Source organism: Panthera onca, chromosome D4 (assembly GCF_046562875.1).
Source record: "Panthera onca isolate mPanOnc1 chromosome D4, mPanOnc1 haplotype 2, whole genome shotgun sequence".
NCBI classification, from domain to species: domain Eukaryota; kingdom Metazoa; phylum Chordata; class Mammalia; order Carnivora; family Felidae; genus Panthera; species Panthera onca.
In genome coordinates this window covers 95,133,406-95,152,740 of record NC_138351.1, presented here as the reverse complement: position 1 = coordinate 95,152,740, position 19,335 = coordinate 95,133,406, and the positions used below count along the sequence as shown (strand labels likewise).

The 19,335-nt window shown below is 50.8% G+C and overlaps 1 protein-coding gene across 5 annotated transcripts in view; it reads right to left on the bottom strand.

Moving 5' to 3' along the window:
* Window positions 1–3,716: 3,716 nt before the first annotated feature.
* Window positions 3,717–19,335, bottom strand: part of CACNA1B (calcium voltage-gated channel subunit alpha1 B) — a 190,721-nt gene continuing 175,102 nt past the window's right edge. For all 5 annotated transcript variants that reach the window (XM_060608057.3, XM_060608055.3, XM_060608054.3 and 2 more), the window contains 9 exons: window positions 18,406–18,514; window positions 13,403–13,510; window positions 12,760–12,872; window positions 11,753–11,880; window positions 9,572–9,707; window positions 9,317–9,433; window positions 7,940–8,147; window positions 7,442–7,686; window positions 3,717–7,009 (listed from right to left, as the gene is read on the bottom strand). In XM_060608057.3, the coding sequence (XP_060464040.3) occupies window positions 6,479–7,009; window positions 7,442–7,686; window positions 7,940–8,147; window positions 9,317–9,433; window positions 9,572–9,707; window positions 11,753–11,880; window positions 12,760–12,872; window positions 13,403–13,510; window positions 18,406–18,514 (1,695 nt within the window). In that variant the 3' untranslated portion in view covers window positions 3,717–6,478. The remainder of the gene's footprint in view (window positions 7,010–7,441; window positions 7,687–7,939; window positions 8,148–9,316; window positions 9,434–9,571; window positions 9,708–11,752; window positions 11,881–12,759; window positions 12,873–13,402; window positions 13,511–18,405; window positions 18,515–19,335) is intronic.

The window sequence follows — 19,335 nt, the reverse complement described above, 5'->3', positions numbered from 1 at the left end:
GTTTGGAATACGTACATATATTTCCTTGAATTGTCCAATGAACACATTTAGCTCCCACATTTTTAATACCATTCTCTAATGAAAGGAACCAGGGCTCCTTGAAGACATTGCTGGCACCGAGACTGAGACAGTAAATATAGGATCCAGGATAATATTGAATATCAGAAAGTAAGGAATTACCAAGAAAACCCACACAAAGATGGAAATATGTCAAAGGAAAACAGGAGGAGCCAGTAGAAAGTGCTCTCAGTGGCCAAGCAGGAATGAATCAGCAGCCAAACACCGTAGTGCTGGAATATGACTACCGGGTGTCCACACTGGAAAGAAAGAAAGAAAAAGAAAGAAAGAAAGAAAGAAAGAAAGAAAAAGTTAGAAAACCATGGGCCCAAAAGTGTAGTCACTATGTTCAGAGACTCAGCAAACCAAGACTTACTACCTAATCTAACTGCAGTTTCATACACACACGCCCCAGGTAACCTTCAACCAGTCAACCTGGAAAATGTACTGAATGGCCCCTTCAGGCCCCCTTGGAATGGTGGCCTTGCCGAAAACAATGCATCCTTTGCTGATGATTTTCTTTTTTTCAATTCTTTCTCTGCCTTTAAAAACATTTCCTTCCCTGTAACTCAAAGGAGCTCCTTTCTATTTGCTAGATGGGATGCTGCCTGCTTCATTAATTGTTCAGTGAAGCCAATGGGATCCTTTAAATTACTTGGCTGCATTTTTATTAACAGATTGCATATGTGTTTTGTTGTTTTGTTTGTTTTTTTTTTTCTTTTTTTACAAATGTGTTGAATAGACCTTTCCTATCAAATTCCACATAATAAATTTAGACAGCCATCCATCAAGGAGGTGGAGCTAACTCCCTTCTCCTACAGTATGGGCTCTGCATAGTATATTCCTGCCATTCTGTAGAAAAATAGAAGAGTAGAAATTAAAGGTCAAATAAGAGAAACCTATTGCATCAGAGCAGAAACCTAGAGGAGATGAGTGGTTTCCTGCTAAAAATACACATTAACAAGACGGACCCTAAAATTTGGAAAATACAAACAGAGCAATTAGTCATCCAGGGGCCTCTTTCTCCTGTTCTCCTCTCACTGTTCTGGGGTTTTCCTCTCCCAGGACGGAGAAGGAACAGGGACAGAGCTGTTCTGGAGCTCTCCTGAGACCTGACTCCACCCACTCTCTTCATCTCCCCCAGCCATGGCCCACCCAGTGAAGAAGTGTGCACAGGGAATCTCAGGGATCGTTGGTTGTGATGTGTCAGCTAGCACATTTTTGGGTGGCAAGGAACTGGACACACTTACTGAAGTAAAATGAATTAATATTTTTTAATCATAGAAATAAATCAATACTTGCAAGTGGCAAATTAAGAGTGTTTGAATCTGGCAGGCCCAGGGGCTCACACTCTCACAATGTTACCTGGACCCTCTCCAACCCTCCATCCTGCTACGTGCCTTATGCGTGGTCTGCCTCACTGCATCTGGGGCCTCCAGCAACTCCAAGCTGACACCCACTCACTGTCCATTCTCTTAGGAAGGGTTTCTCTTTCTCTTGGGTTCCACAAAAAGTCATGGCTTTAAGTGTCTTTGGCCTGGCTTGGGTCACATTCTCATCCTTGAATCCATCAGAGCACCCGGAGGATGGAGCATGGGGTTGGCTAGACTTGGACCATATGCCCATCTTCAAGGTGGGTGGAATGTGGGGGCTGCCCTCTGGAACTGTTTGGATGGGAGGCAGGTGAGACATAGTTCCGAAAGGAAAGATAAGTGCTGGACTTGGGCATGACAACGGATGCTGGGTTGGGAAGGTACCAGATTCCGCATCACCAATGGCTGACAACGCAGCTGTGGAATCCGAAGTCCAGGGATGGAAGGGGTTCTCTTGGGGTCAGGGACTGCAGCCGCCCATCTAGTGCTCTTGTTGGACTCCCACGAAGGCAAAACACTCTTCCACTTTCTGGAAAAGTGTTTAGCACTGTTTGTACTAAACTCAAGGTTCCTGCCTTGGGCATCAGGTGCTCAAATCTCAGAAACTGGAAGGCACACAGACTTCACTCATGTCCCTGGGAGGAGGAAGCCCAGGAGTCAAACCTGTCCCCCCCCCCCGCCCTCGACCACATCAATCACCCGCTCCCAAAGAACAAACTGGCCTGTTTTCCAGTCTTATCTCCTTCCTTTATAAAGAGCAGAGATCAGGAGCGCCTGGGTGGCTCAGGTGGTTGAGCGTCCAACTCTTGATTTTGGCTCAGATCATGATCCCAGGGCCATGGGATCAAGCCCCACATTGGGCTCTGTGCTGAGCGTGGAGCCTGCTTAAGATTCTCTCTCTTTATCTCTCTCCCTCTGCCCCCTGTCATACGTGTTCTCTCACTCTCCAAAAATTTTTTTTTAATTTTAATAATAAAAACAAAAGAAAACAAAGAGCAGGGATCAAATGTGAGGATGGTAAGGAAATTATTTCTCAGTGAAGCAGTGGGAGGTTCAAGGATTATTCTACACCATAAATCCACACTTGGCAGGCTTTCTGGAGGCTACGGTCCATGGGTCATGCACATGGTTCTCTGAGACCACACAGCCTCAGTGAGAAACTGCCCACTGGAGACACAGTTGCTCCCATGCCCTTGATTCTTAACAAGTACGCATGTCAAATCGGGAGGCCAAAGGACTGCAGGGCCAGTCTGCTGTATGCCTGCTGTGGCCAGGGCCACATTCACATTTGGAGGGTCATTGCTTCCCTTGGCAAGCTAAGAGACTGAGAGAGAGGAGGCACTTGTCTCAACCACACAGACATTGGGAACAGAAACATCGCTCAGGGCTGCCTATACTGCCCACGGACCTATTATACTGCATAGCAGCACAGCTAAGTAATTGGCCATGGGGGGTGTCAAGACCCTGCCTGGCCTGAGCTGGAGGACCACAGATGCCTGCCTGGATGGTCAGAGGCCAAGGTCTGTCCTGCCTGCTATTCACTGCTGATCACTCGGATAGGATGAAGGGTCCAGCCGGCGTGGGTAGGGCCTCACAGGCCTTCAAGAAGGCGCACGTGGCGGGTGGTAGGCCACTGCAGCCAGTTCTGTATCAGGCCACACATGTCTACTGAGTGCCCTGTGGGCCGCAGCTGTGCTAGAACCTGGGGCACCCCAGGCAGAGTGGGGCCAGCAGCACGCTTCCCAGGTGGGAGGGTGGAAGAACCCTGTATGACCTCTGAGGCCCTCCATAACCCTTGGCTGGGGTGGAGTTGGGTCTGAAACAGCAACCAGGTGGACATTTTGCTTTTCTTCTGTTAGAGCCTAGGACTGAGGGGCAGAAAACCAATGCTCCAGCTCAACCTCTGATGCATGTGTGACCCTGGATGAGGCCTGTCTATCCTGCAGAGGCCCACAGAGATGGAGGAGGGGAAAGAGCCAGTTATGCTTAACCCTAACCTAAACCCTGCCCCTGATCCAGACCCTGACCCCCATCTCAAGCCTGGCCTTGACCCCAACCCATGACCCTAACCCTAACCCCACCCAGATTCTCAGGCTGATCCACACTTGCATTGTGAACAGAACCAAACAAGTTTTAGGGGATTCTCATTTTCTCCTGAGACCTCCTCAACTGTGCAATCCTGCCCACATGCCCATGGAGGTGGCCTTGCCTCTCGTGGACTCACTGATTGTTGATTCCCACAGCCCTTACATACATCACCCAGCAGAATGGGGTTTATTTTTGATTTTTTGCTAAGTTTTATTTTAATCCAAGGACTTTGATTCATACAAAATGTCATTGTAGAAACAATAGCAGAATCCAAAGTCTGGGTGATCAATATTACTCAGGCAGCAAACTCATCAATCACAGGATTGGTTTAAAGCAGGCCCCAGTTGTGTTGCATGGTTGGGACTTCTTTTTGGGTATTTTTTTAACACTGTTCTTAAATATAAAGTTTTGCAACAAACCTTTGATTTATATCAAATATAATTAAAAATTAACAAATGAATACATTGTATCAAAAAGTACGAAGATATACATTTTCATGCACATACTTGTATATATGTATATATGTATATATTTTACATGCACACATAACTTATTCAAACTACAGCCACTGCTTGACTGGTCCAGATGCAGACAACTGGTTAATGCATTTCAAATTTGGCAACTCACTATGAGATCTCAGTGGAAACACAGGATAGCTGAAAAGAGACGATACAGAAACAAAACCCAAATTCAGGAAAACAAGACACAGTATCTCCTCCCCCACTCCCTGTAGTTTTCACCAATTCCAGTGTCTAGAAGAATCCAGACAAAGTGGTGAGGCTGTGTGGGGCTAGACCAGTGATTCTCCACCCAACATGGCCAGGAAAGTAGCTGTGGTTCTGCACAGAATGGATACATTCAAAATAACATGGGCCAGAGATGAAACATCAGTATCAAAATACAGGTCCTTCTGCTTTGCAACAGGAGCACAGCGATCTCATGCACAGTCTGAGATTCCATTCCAGTTTATTATTTCCTATTGCAGTAAAATACTCTGTAATCTTAAAGTTTCAGAGTGTTGTGCCTTCCAGTAAGGAAATTCTATAAAATGGTTTGGTCACAATCATGCTGAAACCCTAGAACAGGTGGCGGTCTTATGTGATTTATTTCTATTAAATGTGTGTCTTTTGTTGCATAGCCCTATGGGTTAACGACATCCACTCACTAGGACACACCTCCACACACAGACACACACACACACATCACAGGCCAAGTTTCTTCAAGGTGAGTCATGGGGTAAAAGCCAATGGGAACACTCAAATGATCCAGCAAAGAGATCATCTGACATTTCCAAACAGGGAGGATGCACCAGAATCACATCATCTAAATGTTCCCTTTGTTCACAAAACAAAAGGTGTCCCAGTGTTTTATGCACAGCCTCCTAACTATGGTCTTTCCCTTTTGAGAATGGCCATGAGGTTGGATTTCTCTTTTGTTTCCCGCTTTCCCATGTCTCGTGCCACACACAGTGCTGGGCTTCAGAAACTCCCATCTGAGCCGCAGTAGCCAAGGTTCTCCTTCACCAATCGCTTCCTCCGAGTTTGGGCCTCACTTCAGTCAGGACATCCCAAGTGCCCGCATCTGCTCAAACACAGGCCCTCACTCCTGCCCCGACAGCTCCAACTCCACTGCTCCCACCTCTCCCTCTTCCCACCACCTCTCCCTCCCTCTGGCCTTATCTGAAAAGAAACTTTCACGACAACAGACATCATGCCCCCTTTGGCAGGCATCCCATCCCTGAGATTCAGATGTAGAACAGACTGAAAACCCCCCATACAAGGACACGCTCTACCCTGCTCTGTGGCTTCCCAGGAAACTCTCATGCTGGTGGGAGGAAAACGGGGAAATGGTCACTTCATTTCCACCTACAACCTCCTCCTGGATGTTATGAGTGTTCTCCATTGACAGCAGCTTTCTACTTGGTTGATATTTGGAACTGTTTCCACAAAACCCACCACACAGGCCTCACGTCACCGCCCCCAGGAGCCTGGCACGAGAGGGCTCGGAAGTCAGGCACTTGGTCGAGAGCAGCAGGAGCCAGGGGTCACTGGGGGACCACCCGGGCTGGACACAAGAGCATTGCCTCGCACAAGACACACACACACACACACACACACACACACACACACACACACACTGAAGAGCTGAGAGCTTCCTACAGGTTGGATTTTTTTCTTTAAGTTATATTACTATTTCCTTCCCCATTTTTCTGGTTTTCTTTTTTTTCTAGGTCAAGTATATGGAACTGACAAAAGAGGGAAGGGTGTCATGATTAAAAACCAAAACCAACAGCAAGAATGGTTTCCAGATTTGGTCCCTGTCAGGGATGACAGCATCTGGGAGAGGACAGAGAGTGTGTGAGTGTACTTCTAGTGTCCATTTGCTGTCCCAGGTACAAAGGGCAATGCCACACATGTGTGTGTTTGTGGGCGCGGACAAGACTTGCATGGAGCCAAAAGCAGACTCCCAAGGCTGCTGCTGTTGACTGTCAACTGTGTTGTCTTGCCAGGCTCTTAAGCACGCTGGGCTCCTCTGTACCACACACTTGAATAAAGGATGGTCTCCACAAGATTCAGACCTCCTAAAAATGGCTCTAGGCACACACCCCAGATGCTGGGATCGATCACACAGGATTCAGACTGGCAGGGTCCTACTCAGCACATGCAGCCACTTCCCGTGTAGGGTCTGTGGTATGAGACCCAGGCAGGCAGCATACAAGGGGATAGAGAGAGCCACGTCCCTCTCCAAAAGGGCTTTAGGAATTGGTCCAGCGTCAAAGAGGAGGGGGGGAGCAGCGGGGCCTCCCCCCAGCTGGCCCCAAAGGCGAGGCCCCTCCTCCCAGGGGCTGCTGCCCCCGCATTGGTGCCCCTGAGCGTCCCTGGGAGCCCAGCGTGGATGATAAAACTCATCGACTGGAACGCGCCCGCTGAGCAGGTGTGTGGAGGAGGCGGTGCAGCGAGCTAGCACCAGTGGTCTTGGTCGGGGTGGTGGTAGCTGTGCCGAACCCGGCCGCCCGAGCTGAGTCCCAGAGTGCAGTGGTAGCCATTGGGCACGCGACGGAGGGGGTGGGACTGGGAGGTCAGAGAGGACACATAGGAAGTCCGGGAGGAGCGCCCCGAGTTGGTGGCCACAGCCTCCTCGAAGGTGAGCGTGTCCTCAGGCTGGGCGCGGACAGTGTCCTCACTGTCCAGACGCTGCCCCAGGTAAGGGTCGGAGCCGATCCGAGAGCCAGCAGCCAGAGGCTGGCTGAGGGGGTCTCTCTGGAGCAGGGCGTTGTGTTCAGAAAGGCCACGGCTAAGCCGGCCAGGGGAGAAGGTGGGGAGGCTGGTCTGCGCCCCAGCGAAGTGGACAGGGGAAGAGTTGGCCGTCTTGTAGGTGACACTGGGACGGGGGGTCAGCGGAGTCTGGGGGAGCTGCCTCCGCCCACCACGGCCAGGGGTGCTAGCACCGGATGTTGACAACAAGGGACTCCCATTCACTGAACCACCACCCTACAAGAAAACAGAATAGAGCAAATAAAAATCAAAGGACCAGACCAAATGGACAGAGGCCAGTGCAAGTGAGAACCACGAAGGTGGTGGCGAGAGGCCTGGAGAGGGGCAGGCGCCCTGGGAGGGGGACGGGTAGGGCATGCGGTGGGGGGAAGACACATAGTGCTGGCTAGGCCTGGGGTGGCAGTCAGGGAATGATAGGTGACAAAGGGGGACAGGCAAGTCCAGGGAGAGGAGAGAGAGACCAGAGGCCAGTCCAAGGCAGTTGGGAGGGGAGGATTGGGCTGGTGGGGGAGGAATGGGGTGAGAAAGGGGAGGGGGTGCAGACTTGGGCCTGGGCACCAGGACATGAAGGGGGATTCAGAGCACAGGCCCAGGAGAGTTGTGAGGAGGGGCAGTGAGTGGAGGGGGGAGGGGAGGGTCATGTCTTACCTGTCTCGGGGGTCCTGGCTCCTGCCCGGCTGTCGGTGATGTGGGGTGGCTGCTGAGGGAGGGCTTGGGCTGCGGGGGCTCACGGCCCCCAAAGCGGTCACAGGAGTAGAAGCGCTGCTTCTCCGAGGAGGAGGAAGAGGGCTGCCTCCGCTCTTGGGACCGGCCACGCTCCTGCCTACGCTCCCGCCGGCAGCCTGTGGGCCCCTCTCCCGGGGGTGGCCCCGGCCCTGCAGCACTGCTGGGTGCTGGCCAGGAAGAGGAGAAATCAGCACAGAGAGCCAGGTTGGGAGACAGACTCCCCCCCACCCCAGACCTGGTCCCCAGGGCCAGCAGGGGGACCCAGGGAAGAGCTGAGGTGGGTGGGTGGTCCTGCCTGGTCCCCAGACCTAGGACTCGCCGCCCCCTACTCCGGGTTGCTTGTACGTGAGGCAAAAAAAGGAACACGGTCTCAGACCCCTGCCTCAGGCCATGGCCACTCAGGGGACCCCTCTCACGCACCGCCATCTGCGTCTGCGGACAGGCTGGGCCCCTTCTCCAGGGACTTCTGCTTCCTGTCCCTGCGGCGGTGGCAGCGGTGGTGGTGGTGGGGCACAGCCTGGCTGGCTGGGGCGCGGTCCAGGGCAGCGTTGCAGAGATGAGCCACATGGGGGCGCTGGGGCGCCAGCGTGGAGATGGAGCGCTTCATGGGGCTGGCGTCAGGGGCCGGCTGCGGGCGGGCAGGACATGGGTTGGCACACAGCCTGCGAGGGGGACCTGGGGCAGGCTCCAGGGTGGCTGGCAGCAGCCATGGCACTCCCTCTCTCGGGAAAGTTCTTCCCCACCGAATCCCACCCTTTCTCTCAGAGCACACTGCACAAGGTGCTCTCTGTGTCTGCCAGGCCGGGCAGGGCCCAGGCAGCCTGTTGGCCTCAGCATCCCTGGCGGACAGGGAGGATGCCAGGAAGAGGGAGGCTGTGGGCCTGGCTGGAAGAACCCTGAGGACCGGCTGAGTGTGAGGACTCAGCTGGCCCAGGGCCATGAGGCTGCTTGCCCCGGGCTGAAATCAGGACCTGCGGAAACGCGCCCTCCAAGTAGAGCTGATCCACAGCCCCTGCTGGGTGTCCTCAAGTTGGATGGACGCCCAGCTGGCCAGGATCAGGAAGGGGAAAAGGACAGGAGCCACCACCAGTGGGAGGCAAAGACAAGTTTCGAGAACGAAAGTCAATTTAGATGTGTAGAACCAGGAACCACAAAAGGAGGCAGGAATAGAGCCAGCCCCAGGGAAACACCAAAGGTCATGTCCCTTCAGAGGCCCTCACCCTCCCAGCAAGTGAAAGAAGAGCCCCTTGACACAGCCTCAGGTCTGCAGACCCCTCTCTGAGACCTTGTGAAAGGGCCCACAGCCCCCCTGCCCTGGAGCTTCCTGCTCCATAGTCAAAGCATCCCAGAAGGAGCAGGGGAGGGAGGCGGTGCCACCTCCAGTGTCTAGAGAAAAAGCAGGGCAGGTCACCCTTGGAGCCTCAAGGGGAAATAGGGAGGACCAAGGTGTGAGGTACTGTGTGCATTTTGGGGGGAAGGTGCGGGCTGGGGTGAGAGAGGTATGTCCTAGAGAGAGGTAAAGGCTGGGTCAGGGACACAAGGCTGGAGGGTGGAGGCCCCAGTGCCCTGACGGGAGGCTGAACACAAGTGAGCGGTGGGACTCTTGGCCTCAATGGAATCTGGCTGAACGTCTTGAGACCATCACGGCGTTCTGGGAGGACCCAACAGGGCTGACAGTGCCCACGCTGTAGCACAGGTGGGGAGGCTTCGCATGGGACACAAGCCCTCCCTATGCCAGGTCTCCTCATGCCCCAGTCCCCAACCCTCCCACGACCCTGACCCTCCAAGACTACCCACCTGGGTCTCTGCAGCCAGGCGGGGCATGGAGGCCGCTCGTCCCTGACTCTCCAGCCCAGGTTGGGGCTCCCCGTCAGGACCTCTCAGGGCCATGCTCTGCATCTGGACATCAACAGCCTGGGCATACAGCAGCCCACAGTCACACCCACCTCCCCTCCACTCTCACCTTCTCCCCCACACCATTCCTGCCATCTACCACCATCCCTGTCTCACCCCCCATCCCCAGCCTCAATACCCAGCCCTGGGAGCCCTCACCGGTTTTCCTGGATGCACCGCCGGGATCTCTGTAGAGTGGCCACGCTCCAGGGGTGTCCTTGCCTCATAGGGTACCTCCTGGGTCCTCTGAGTGCCCCAGGAAACAGACTCCTTGATGCCACTCTCTTGGGTTTGTCTGTGAAGAGAGGACTGTCCTGTTGGCTAAGAAGTCTATGGGGCACCATATGCCCACCAAGGACCTGGCTCTGACCCGCCAGGAGCCTACACTGGCCCTTTCTGCTCTCGGCTAGAGGAATCCCAGAGCCATAAAGCCCCTCAAGTGCAGGCACTCTCCAGTGGCTGCAAAACAAGGGATGTGGACCCAGGTCCAGGGCTTAGAGCAGGCAGGAAGAGAGGGAAGTCTGGGCCCACAACTTCCTGGCCTGTGGACAAGCAGCAGGTTCCTCAGCCCTAGACGGGGCCTCACATGTGTAGTGGGAGCATGAATGGCATTTGGCCAGGACAAGGCCACATGTGTACGTGATGTATCGCAGTAAGGACATCCTGCCTCTGCTGGCCCTCGGCTCCCTCCTGAGGGTTCCTCCTGTTCCTCACCTCCAAATTCACTGCCACCTCCCTGCTTCCCCAACCTCCAGCCATGGAGGCCTTTCTGCCCTTCAGATCTAGTGTCACATTTTGGAGGAGGCCTTCCCCAGTCCATGTACTTCACCTCACTCTATCGGTGTACATCTCCCACGTGGCATCGAAACTGGCCAGCATTGGCCTGGATTACTGCTTGTTCCCATGTCCAGTGAAGCAATGGAAACACTCTCACTCACACAGGTCGCATGGCATCAATCACACTCTGAGCTCTGAGATGGAGTCTGCTGGCCTCAGCTGGCCACACTGATAACAGGCATCTACCCTGTGGTGTGCTATTTGGAGCTGCTGCTGCCTTAGGGATGGCTGCCCCTGTCAGGAGGCCCAGTCAGGAGAATGGAAGCTGGCCCTCCAGGCCTTGTGACCCCTGAGGTCACTCTGTGCGGAAGCCAGCTGCACGCATACCAGCATCAGACGGCACAGTAAATGCCCCAACTGCCTGGTCCAGGCTGACTGGGTACTGGCTCACTTGCAATAAAAGGGAGTGGTAGCTGATTCTATAAAAATTAGAACCATGAAAATAAGTAACATTCATTTTTCCTGAACTGAAATCTGGCTTAGAACGATCCAGAAAGACATCTCATGGGTCCACCGGGCCCAGGCGAGCTAGCCCGGGCCCAGGACCCAAGAGCTGCCAAGCTGGCCCCTGAATGTGAGAAGTAACACACCACTAAGTTATAGCAGTTTATTCCTCAGCAAAACCTACCTGATTAACACTCCATGACCCACAACCAGGCTTCAGAAAAGAAGGCCCAAAACATGTCCAAGAGAGGAAGATATTGGGAGCTCTCACCATGCATGCTGTGCACGGGCTGGTATAGGCCCCGCACCTCAGCCCTTGCTCAGTGACACAGAGCTCGTGTCCCACTGTGCACTCGGCCACTGATTTGCTTTGGCCAATGAGATGGCCAGGCCCAACCTGCCTGCCAGGTACCACCTTTCAGCGATCCACGGTGCAAGAAAGGTGACTGTTATAACACTTGGTTTTGGTTGGTTCAATACCAAGAATTACTACAGCAAGAGTTAGGGGATAGGTGAAAAGGATATTAACAATATGCCTACAAAATATAGTTGTTTCAGAAATCACTACCAGAATGGAGATATGAGAGGGAAAATGTCTCAGAGGAGTTCAGAAGTTGAGAACACAAATAGGCCATCAACAGACAGGGGTGAGGACTGAGGAGGAAACAAAAAATTTCGCAGTGGTCGGCAGGCACCAAAGGCCAGGGAGGAAGCAAAGGCTCCTCACTGGAAAGACAAATGGGCACGAACAGCGGGAGGTGACTGGGAATCATCAGCTGTCTAAATCCTTGGACCTCAGTGCTGTCAGAGGCACCCGCTTAACGCTTCAGGAATGAGCTTTGGAGTGCACCACACAGACCGCTCCAGCAGCAGAGCAGGACAAGCTCTCAGGCAGCACCATCTGGTGGGAGGTGGGTGCAGGGTGGATGGTAGAGCTGATCCCCCAACAGGGGCGATGGGACAAGGGCTCCCTGTCCTGAAGCACTGCCTACAAGGAGCCCCTCTGAGAGGTGGAGGACCTTCCTCCCTGCACCGCACACCCTGGGGCCTGGTACTCACACTGCCCCACCGTTGCTGAGGGACGCAGAGCTCTTCTGCCGAAGGAACACCCGGGCTCCTCGGAGCACGGCCGGCTGTGTCTGCTCCAGGGTGGCCTTCAGAGGGTGGAAGAGGGACACAGGGCCCATCTGCACAAGGGACACAAAGAAGAGGAAGAGCTCTAGGGCAGAGGCAGGTGCCTCAGAAAGCTGCCCTGAGCCCACATGGGTTGTGGCTCCTTCTGCCCTACCCCCAGCCCTATGAGGGCTGCCATATGAGGCAGGCTTACTCCAAACCCGGACTGTGAGTGACTTCAGAAAAGTAATTTCACTTCTTGGAGCCTCTACTTCCCTACCTACAAAATCTGGAGACTACATCCAATTACAAATGGTAAAAAGACCTCATCTCATCATCAAAGTGGATTGACAGAGGCTGCATGAGCCCCAGATTCCCATTCCCAAGGTGGGTGAATGTCCCTATAAGCTCTGGACACCAGATGGACACTTTCTAGACAGAGAGTCTACATGTGGTCACTGATATTTTGGCTGTGTGGGAAAGTTGTTATCTTTGATGGATGACATTGGGAAGATGGGCCCCCAAACCAGCTCAGAGTCATGAGTGGAAGAAATCATGACCCAGGACCCATCAGTTTAAATCTCTCTGGTCCCTGCCTGTGTGTAGGGACTTCCTCAAACCTCCTCCTCAAGCATTCTTCAAACTTCTTTCCTCTACCACTTAAAAAAGTGGTATCTCCAGGGAATTCTGTTCTCAGCCCCTTTTCTGTTCCTGAACACTAGCTCTCAAGTCAGGGGATCCCCAGTACCAGGAAGAGACCAGCCGTTGGGAAGAATACAGGCTGTATGGAGCTTCTGACTTTGGGGCCAGAGAGCGGAGGCGGCTGCAGAAACCTCTCATCTTCCTTTTCCCGTTGTGCAATTTCCAAGAAGGGTGTGGGTTCCCTCGCTGTCAAACAACTGAAGGGTACCAGAGCCTCAGATTTACTTCTTGGAAATCTTGGAACCTGATACCTGGGATAGGCCTCCAGTGGCCTGGTGAATCTGGTCTCTGGTGGTCTTGTTCTGTTTGTAGAAGTCAAATATCATCAGAGCTGCATAGACTTTCCCCACTGTCATCTCGTCAGCTGGAAGGAGAGAAAATAGAGGATGGAATCTAAAGGAGGAAAGCAGGGTGGAGTGTGCTGAGGAAACAGCTCCCACCACGAGGACTTCTGGACACACTCAGACAGAAGCACAGGGCTTGGCCAAAGCTGCACAGTCCCCACATGGTGCTTCCTGACACAGCACATAACCCCTGGAGCTGCACTGACTATCTCCACAGGGCCCTCAATCTCCTCCCAAAAGAGTGGATGTGGAGTTTAATCTTTAAGCACATGGTCCCTTTTGGTATCTCTGACTGTAGGAGTCTCCCTGGTTTTCCCTGGGCTTTTTGACATATACACTCCACCAGGAGTGTGGGTGGCTGTGGCCACAGAATGAATCCCAGGTCACCCCCTCCCACAGCCTGTGCACTCACTTGTAAGACCGTTTTCCCTGCAGGTGGAAACAAAGTCTAGACTATCTACAAGGCTGCCCTGGCCCAGGCCTCCCAGTTCTGCCTCTGGGTGGGACACGAAAGGGGCATGAGGATGGGGAATTTCCTGCCTTCACTTACGTTTATGAGGTGGCACCAGTAAATCCAGGGTCTTCTGGGGCAGATTGGCCCACACGGAGGAAATCTCCTTCCTCAACTCTGCATCACACTGATGCTGCTTTGTGCCAGCTAGGATGGGACAAGGGTGTGGAGGAGAAGAAATATATAAGGAGCTATCCCACAGCCCCCTTGGGGAAGCAGGCCAAGCTGGGGCAGGCGGGGAGAGGTGTGGTGTGGGGAGGGATGTGGGGCAAACACAATGCTAGGAGAAAGGCCAAGCGGGAAGAAACACCATCATGGCGGCTGTCAGAACTCCTCCTGCCGGAAACCTGCCTACAGACAGAGGCACGTGTGTGTGTAGGCCCTGGGAGCCGAGACGGAATTCGGAATTCGGTGGCAGTCCAGCCATTCATCCACCCATGCGTCCACCCATTCAGAACTACTGAGGGAACACCCACCACATGCCAGGTACTGTTCTAGGTGATGGAACAAAAACAAAGGAGCTTCCCTTGTGGCAAGATGTGGCTTTTATTAACAATAAAGTGGCAGTAAGTTAAAATCCAGTTATGTTGGGTGCAGAAAAAGCCAAGGAGGGAGGGATTTTGGACACAGTAGTCAGGAAAGGTCTCATGAGAAGGTGGCATGTATGTAAGACCCTGTAGGCAGGAAGGCATGAGGCAGTGCAAAGGCCTTAGTGTTTTACACAATGAGCCAGGACAGCAAGGCTCATGGTGGGGTGGGCGTGGGGGGGGCAGGGAATGCAAGGGAGTGGATGTTGAGATGGGATGCAGCAGAAGGGGCTGAACAGAGGGATAGAATACTCGGGTTTATCTTTTTTTTTTTTTTAAACAATCAGGTTTATTATGGTATAACATACATACAATGAAATTCACCCTTTTTAGTCATCCCATTCTGTGAATTTTGGTAGATGCCTAAAACCATGTGTCCACAATAGAGACATGGTACACGCACCACTGCCAAAGTTCCTCTGTTTGATCCCTTTGTAGCTGACCCCTTATCCTCTTCCCATCCATCCCATCACTGATGTGTTTTCGGTCTTGGTTGTTTTGCCTTCTCCAGAATGTCACACAAACGACATCATCAGTGGTGTACTGGCTTTTGAGTAGGACTTTTTCTACTCAGCATGATGCATATAGATCCACCCATGTTGCTGAATGTATCAGAAGTCTGTTTCTTTTGAATGCTGAGTACTACCTCATTGTACAGATAGTCCACAGTTTGTTTATCCATTCACCAATTGTGGACATTTGAGTTGCTTACATTTTGGGGTGATTATGAAATAAAGCTGTAAACATTTGCTTATATGTTTTTATGTAGGTGTAGGGTTTTTTTGTATGTATGCCCTCATTGTGACTGTATTTGGAGATAAGGCCTAGAAGAGATAATTAAGGTGAAATGAAGTCATAAGGGTGGGGCCCTGACCCATATTTAGTGTCCTTATAAGAAGAGACACCAGAAAATTCGCTCACTCTCTGCACGCACTCAAGGAAAGACCACATGAGCACACGGTGAGACGGTGACCAGGCCCCACAATGAAACCTATCTTCCAGCACCTTGATTTGGATGTTCAGCCTCCAGACGGTGAGGCATAAATTTCTGTGTTTAAGCCACTGAGTTATAGTATTTTGTTAGGGCAATGCAAGCAGACTAAGATACTAAATGTCAAGATGTCTCTCCTTTTTTTAGCATATAGTTGTCTATATTTTTCCAGTACCATTTGTTGAAATAATTATCTTTTCTCCATTAATCGCCTCTACAACTTACCAAAAACCCATTGAAATGTGAGGGTGAGTCTCTATTGTGTTGCGATGACTTATGTCTCTGTCCTGTCACTAACACTACACACTTTGATTAACATGCTTCATACAAAGTATTTGATTCAGGTACAGTGAATTTTCCAACTTTGTTCTTCTTTCAAAATTGTTTGCTACTCAAGGTCTTTTGCTTTTCTATACACATTTCAGAGTCAATTTGTACATTTCTACCTAAAAAGGCTGCAAGGATTTTGACTGGGTTAACATTTATTCTATTGTTCAATATGGGAAGAACTGACATCATGAAAATATGGAGTCTTCCAACGCATGAAGATGAGGCAGTGCTTGATTTATTTAGGTCTTCTTTGATTCTTTCAGTCAATGTTCTGAAATCTGCCACATACAAATCTCACATATATACTTTTTAGAGTTATACAGCAACACAGAAGTATCTCATGTTTTTGGTGCAAATTTAATGGAAATTTTTTCCATTTCAATTCCTAATTGCTAATATATAGAAACACATTTACTTTTTATGTATTGATCTTGTATCCTGTGACTTTGCTATACTTGTGTTATTAGTTTTAGAAACTTTTGTTTACTGGCTTGAAACAATAGGGATTTATTATTTCAGTTCTGGAGGCCAGAAGCTCAAAAGCAAGGTATCCACATCACTGTGCCCACTCCCCCAAATGCCCTGATGAAGAATCCTTCCTTGCCTGTTTCTAGATGTTGGTGGTTCCCAGCCATCCTTGACATTCCTTGGCTTGCAGATGCTTCTGTTTTATTAACTTTTTATTAGAGTCTTTCACATTTTCTCCATTGATGATCGCATCAGTTGTGAACAGAGGCAGTTTTATTTCTTCCCTTCCAATTGGTATGCCTCCTATTTCTTTTTCTTAACTAATTACAATGGCAAGAACCTAAAGTATGATGTTGAACGAGAATGGTAACAGTAGACATCCTTCCTTTGTTCTTGATCTTAGGGGGAACAGAGTCAGTCTTTGTTAAGTGTGTCAATCACTGAAAGTTTTTCATAAATATCCTTGATCAGATTGAGGGTGTTTCCTTTCATTTCTAGTCTATGCAGAATTTTCACAATCATGAATAGATATTTAATTTTATGAAATGCTTTTTCTGTATCTATTGAGATGGTTATATAGTTTTACTTCTTTGACATGTTAAATTACATGGATTGATTTTTAAACTTGAACTCAACTTGCATTCCTGGGATAAACTCTACTTTGTCATCACACAAATACACACACACACACACACACACACACATAGCTACATTCAATTTGCTAAAATCGTGTTGAATATTTTTGTGCCTATAGTCATGAGGGATGTTGATCTGAAATTTTCTTTTCTTATAATATCTTTGTCTAGTCTTGGTATCAGAGTCATGTCAGCAGCATACAGTAAGTTGAGAAATATTTTCTCTTTTTCTATTTTCTGGAAGAGTTTATAGAGAATTGGTATTATTTCTTCCTTAAAAGTTTGGTAGGCTTCACCTATGGACCTAACTGGGCCTGGGATTTTTTTGGTTGGAAGGCTTTTAACTAGAATTTAATTTCTTTAATAAATATAGTGCTACTCAGATTCTCTCTTCCTTTTTTTAACCCACTCAGGTTATCTATTCTTGAATGAGCTTGATAGTTTGTGTCAACAAATTTTTCCATTTCATTTAAGTTGCTGAAGTTATCGAGTGTTATGTTGAAGGCAGACAAGGGCAGAAGCAGACCAGTGGGCAGCTACTGCCACAATCTAGTCAAGACCCAAGAGAACGTGGCTTGAACCAGGAGCTGGCAGTGGGAGAGGGCAAAAAAGTGATCATGTTCTGGTGTATTTTGAAGGTAGAGTCAGAAGATATGACAAGAGATCAGATATGGATCAGAACTGGAGTAAGGGGGGGGCAGGGAAGAGGAGGTAAGAATCACTATAAAGGTTTTGGCTTGAGTGACTAACAGGAAGAACAGAGTTGCCACCGACGGAGGTGGGAAAGACCAGGGGAATATGTGGCGCTCAAGATTGGCCACAGGGACTTTGTAGTGTTTACTGGGCCTCCAAGTGGAGACAGTAAATAACTTCCCTCACGTAACTCCTCGCATGACAACACATGTCTGGAGTTGGGACTAAAAACCCAAATGTTGGAATTCACAATATTTAGAGCCGTGAGAGTAGACAGAATGACAACGGTGGCAAAGAGAACAGTCTGAGGTGCACAGTGACATTCAGACAGTGGGAGACAAGAGAAAACAGAACAAGAAACATCAAAGGGGTTCAAAAAGAAGTAAGTGACAGCAGAGGAAAGGCCGCTGATAAGTAAGATAAGGGCTGAGCACATGGAAGTCACTGGAGAGCTTAACATGAGCAGTTCACTATTGCAGTGAAAGCCCGACTGCAGCCTGAAAAAGAGACATCAGAGAGGCAATACAGACCAGTCTCTCAAGGAGCTGATTGTGATAAAGGAAAAAATACAAATAGGGAAGCTAATGGAGGGGGAAGAAAACCTTTTAAAGATGGGAGAGATGTCGATACAAATAATCTAATATAGAGAAAAAATGGACGAGACAAGAAGCAGGGTACAGAATTTCTGGCTTGACATCTTTGGGGAGATGATGAGAAGGTAGGGACTGGCCCTGACTCATCCATTACAAACAAAGCGGCTGAGCTCAAGGGCACAGGTGCAGCCATGAGGGCAGTGTGGGGTAGGGATGGTGCAGATCCCCTCTGGTGGCTCTAATTTTCTCTGTGAAGATAAAGCAGTCATCACACGAAGGTGAAGGTGGAGAGGACACACTAGAGTTTGTTCTCCCCTAGATTTGGCACAGACTATGTGGTCCTGTCGGTTAGCTCAGGAGAGGACCTGACAGGGACTGGGCTCACTACGGTGAGTGGGCAGAAGGCACACAGACTCTTCACCCTGGAAGGGTACCGGCTCATGTAAACCTGGGCCAGGTTATGTTCTGGTTCTAACACACTCTAGCTCTGGGCAACCCGGACAAGTCATTTAATCTCACGGCACCTCAGATCCCTCAAAGGAAAATGGGATCATTAAAATGCTCACATGCAGAATGGTTATCAGGGGATAAAGTCAGTGTCTGACCGAGGTGCCATGGGCAGCTGTCTTCAGTCCCCTCCAGACAAGCCCCCTCACCCCCCTCCCTGCATGCCCACCTGCGGGTGGCTCTGAAGTGCATTGCCCAGCCCTGGCTTGGTGCCCTCCCCAGATGCTGCCTTGCTCACCTGGAGCCAGCTTGATCTCCAGTGCGGTCCGAATGAGGGCCATCAGCGTGGACGTGAAGTGGACAGTCATGTCCTCATTGGAGATGGGCATGTTCATGCGAACCAGGCGCTAGGGACAAGGGGAGCAGGTCAGGGCCAGGCCTACGGGGGTCCCTCCGCTACAGGACTACAAGGTGCTCAAAGCCCCTAGAGGCTGGGCTTGGCCTCCTGGAAGTAGCTTCTGCAGGTGCCTAGGGCCAAGCAAGGTTGGGTGGCTGGGAGTTTTGCCAGCATTCACACTCACCCTTGTATCCCCACCCTCATCTGAGCTGCAGATTCTCCTAGCTGCAGAAAAGTAGAAGTACGGATAAGGATTGTAGCATGGGGCCAAGCCAGAAGCCTGGATCCCTCTGAAAGAACAGGTACATGCTTAGCCAGAAGGACCCCTGCCCAAGGCATATGGCCTGGGATGAAGAGGGAGGAGTCTGGGCTGCAGAACTGAGGCTGGGCCCTGGGAGAGCCCACAGACAGGAGGGAGGATCCCTGCCCTTACGGCTCTGCCCAATGTCATCTCTTCCACCCACAGCCTAGAGCACTGGACAAGGGGTGGGATGGCCAAGAGCACGGCTCTGAGCTCCACCTCCCAGTGAGGCATCCCTCCACCCCAGGAAGACTTCTGTCCCTCACCACCCAGCCAGGGGGCCTGGAAGAGACGTCTGCTGCCACTCGCCCAAAGCAGCTAGCACCTTGCAGTCAGAAGGACCCAGAACAGATGGGACTGCACAAGGCCAGTGTGAAGGCTGGCAGGGAGCAGCTCAGGGCCATCGCACTGGTACTCTGGACCAGACTGCTTCTTTGTTACCTGTCTCCTCTTTCCTCTCCTCATTTTTCAAGGACAGAACAGCTGGAGACAGACATGTGTCTATACCACAGACCTCTGGATATAGCCAG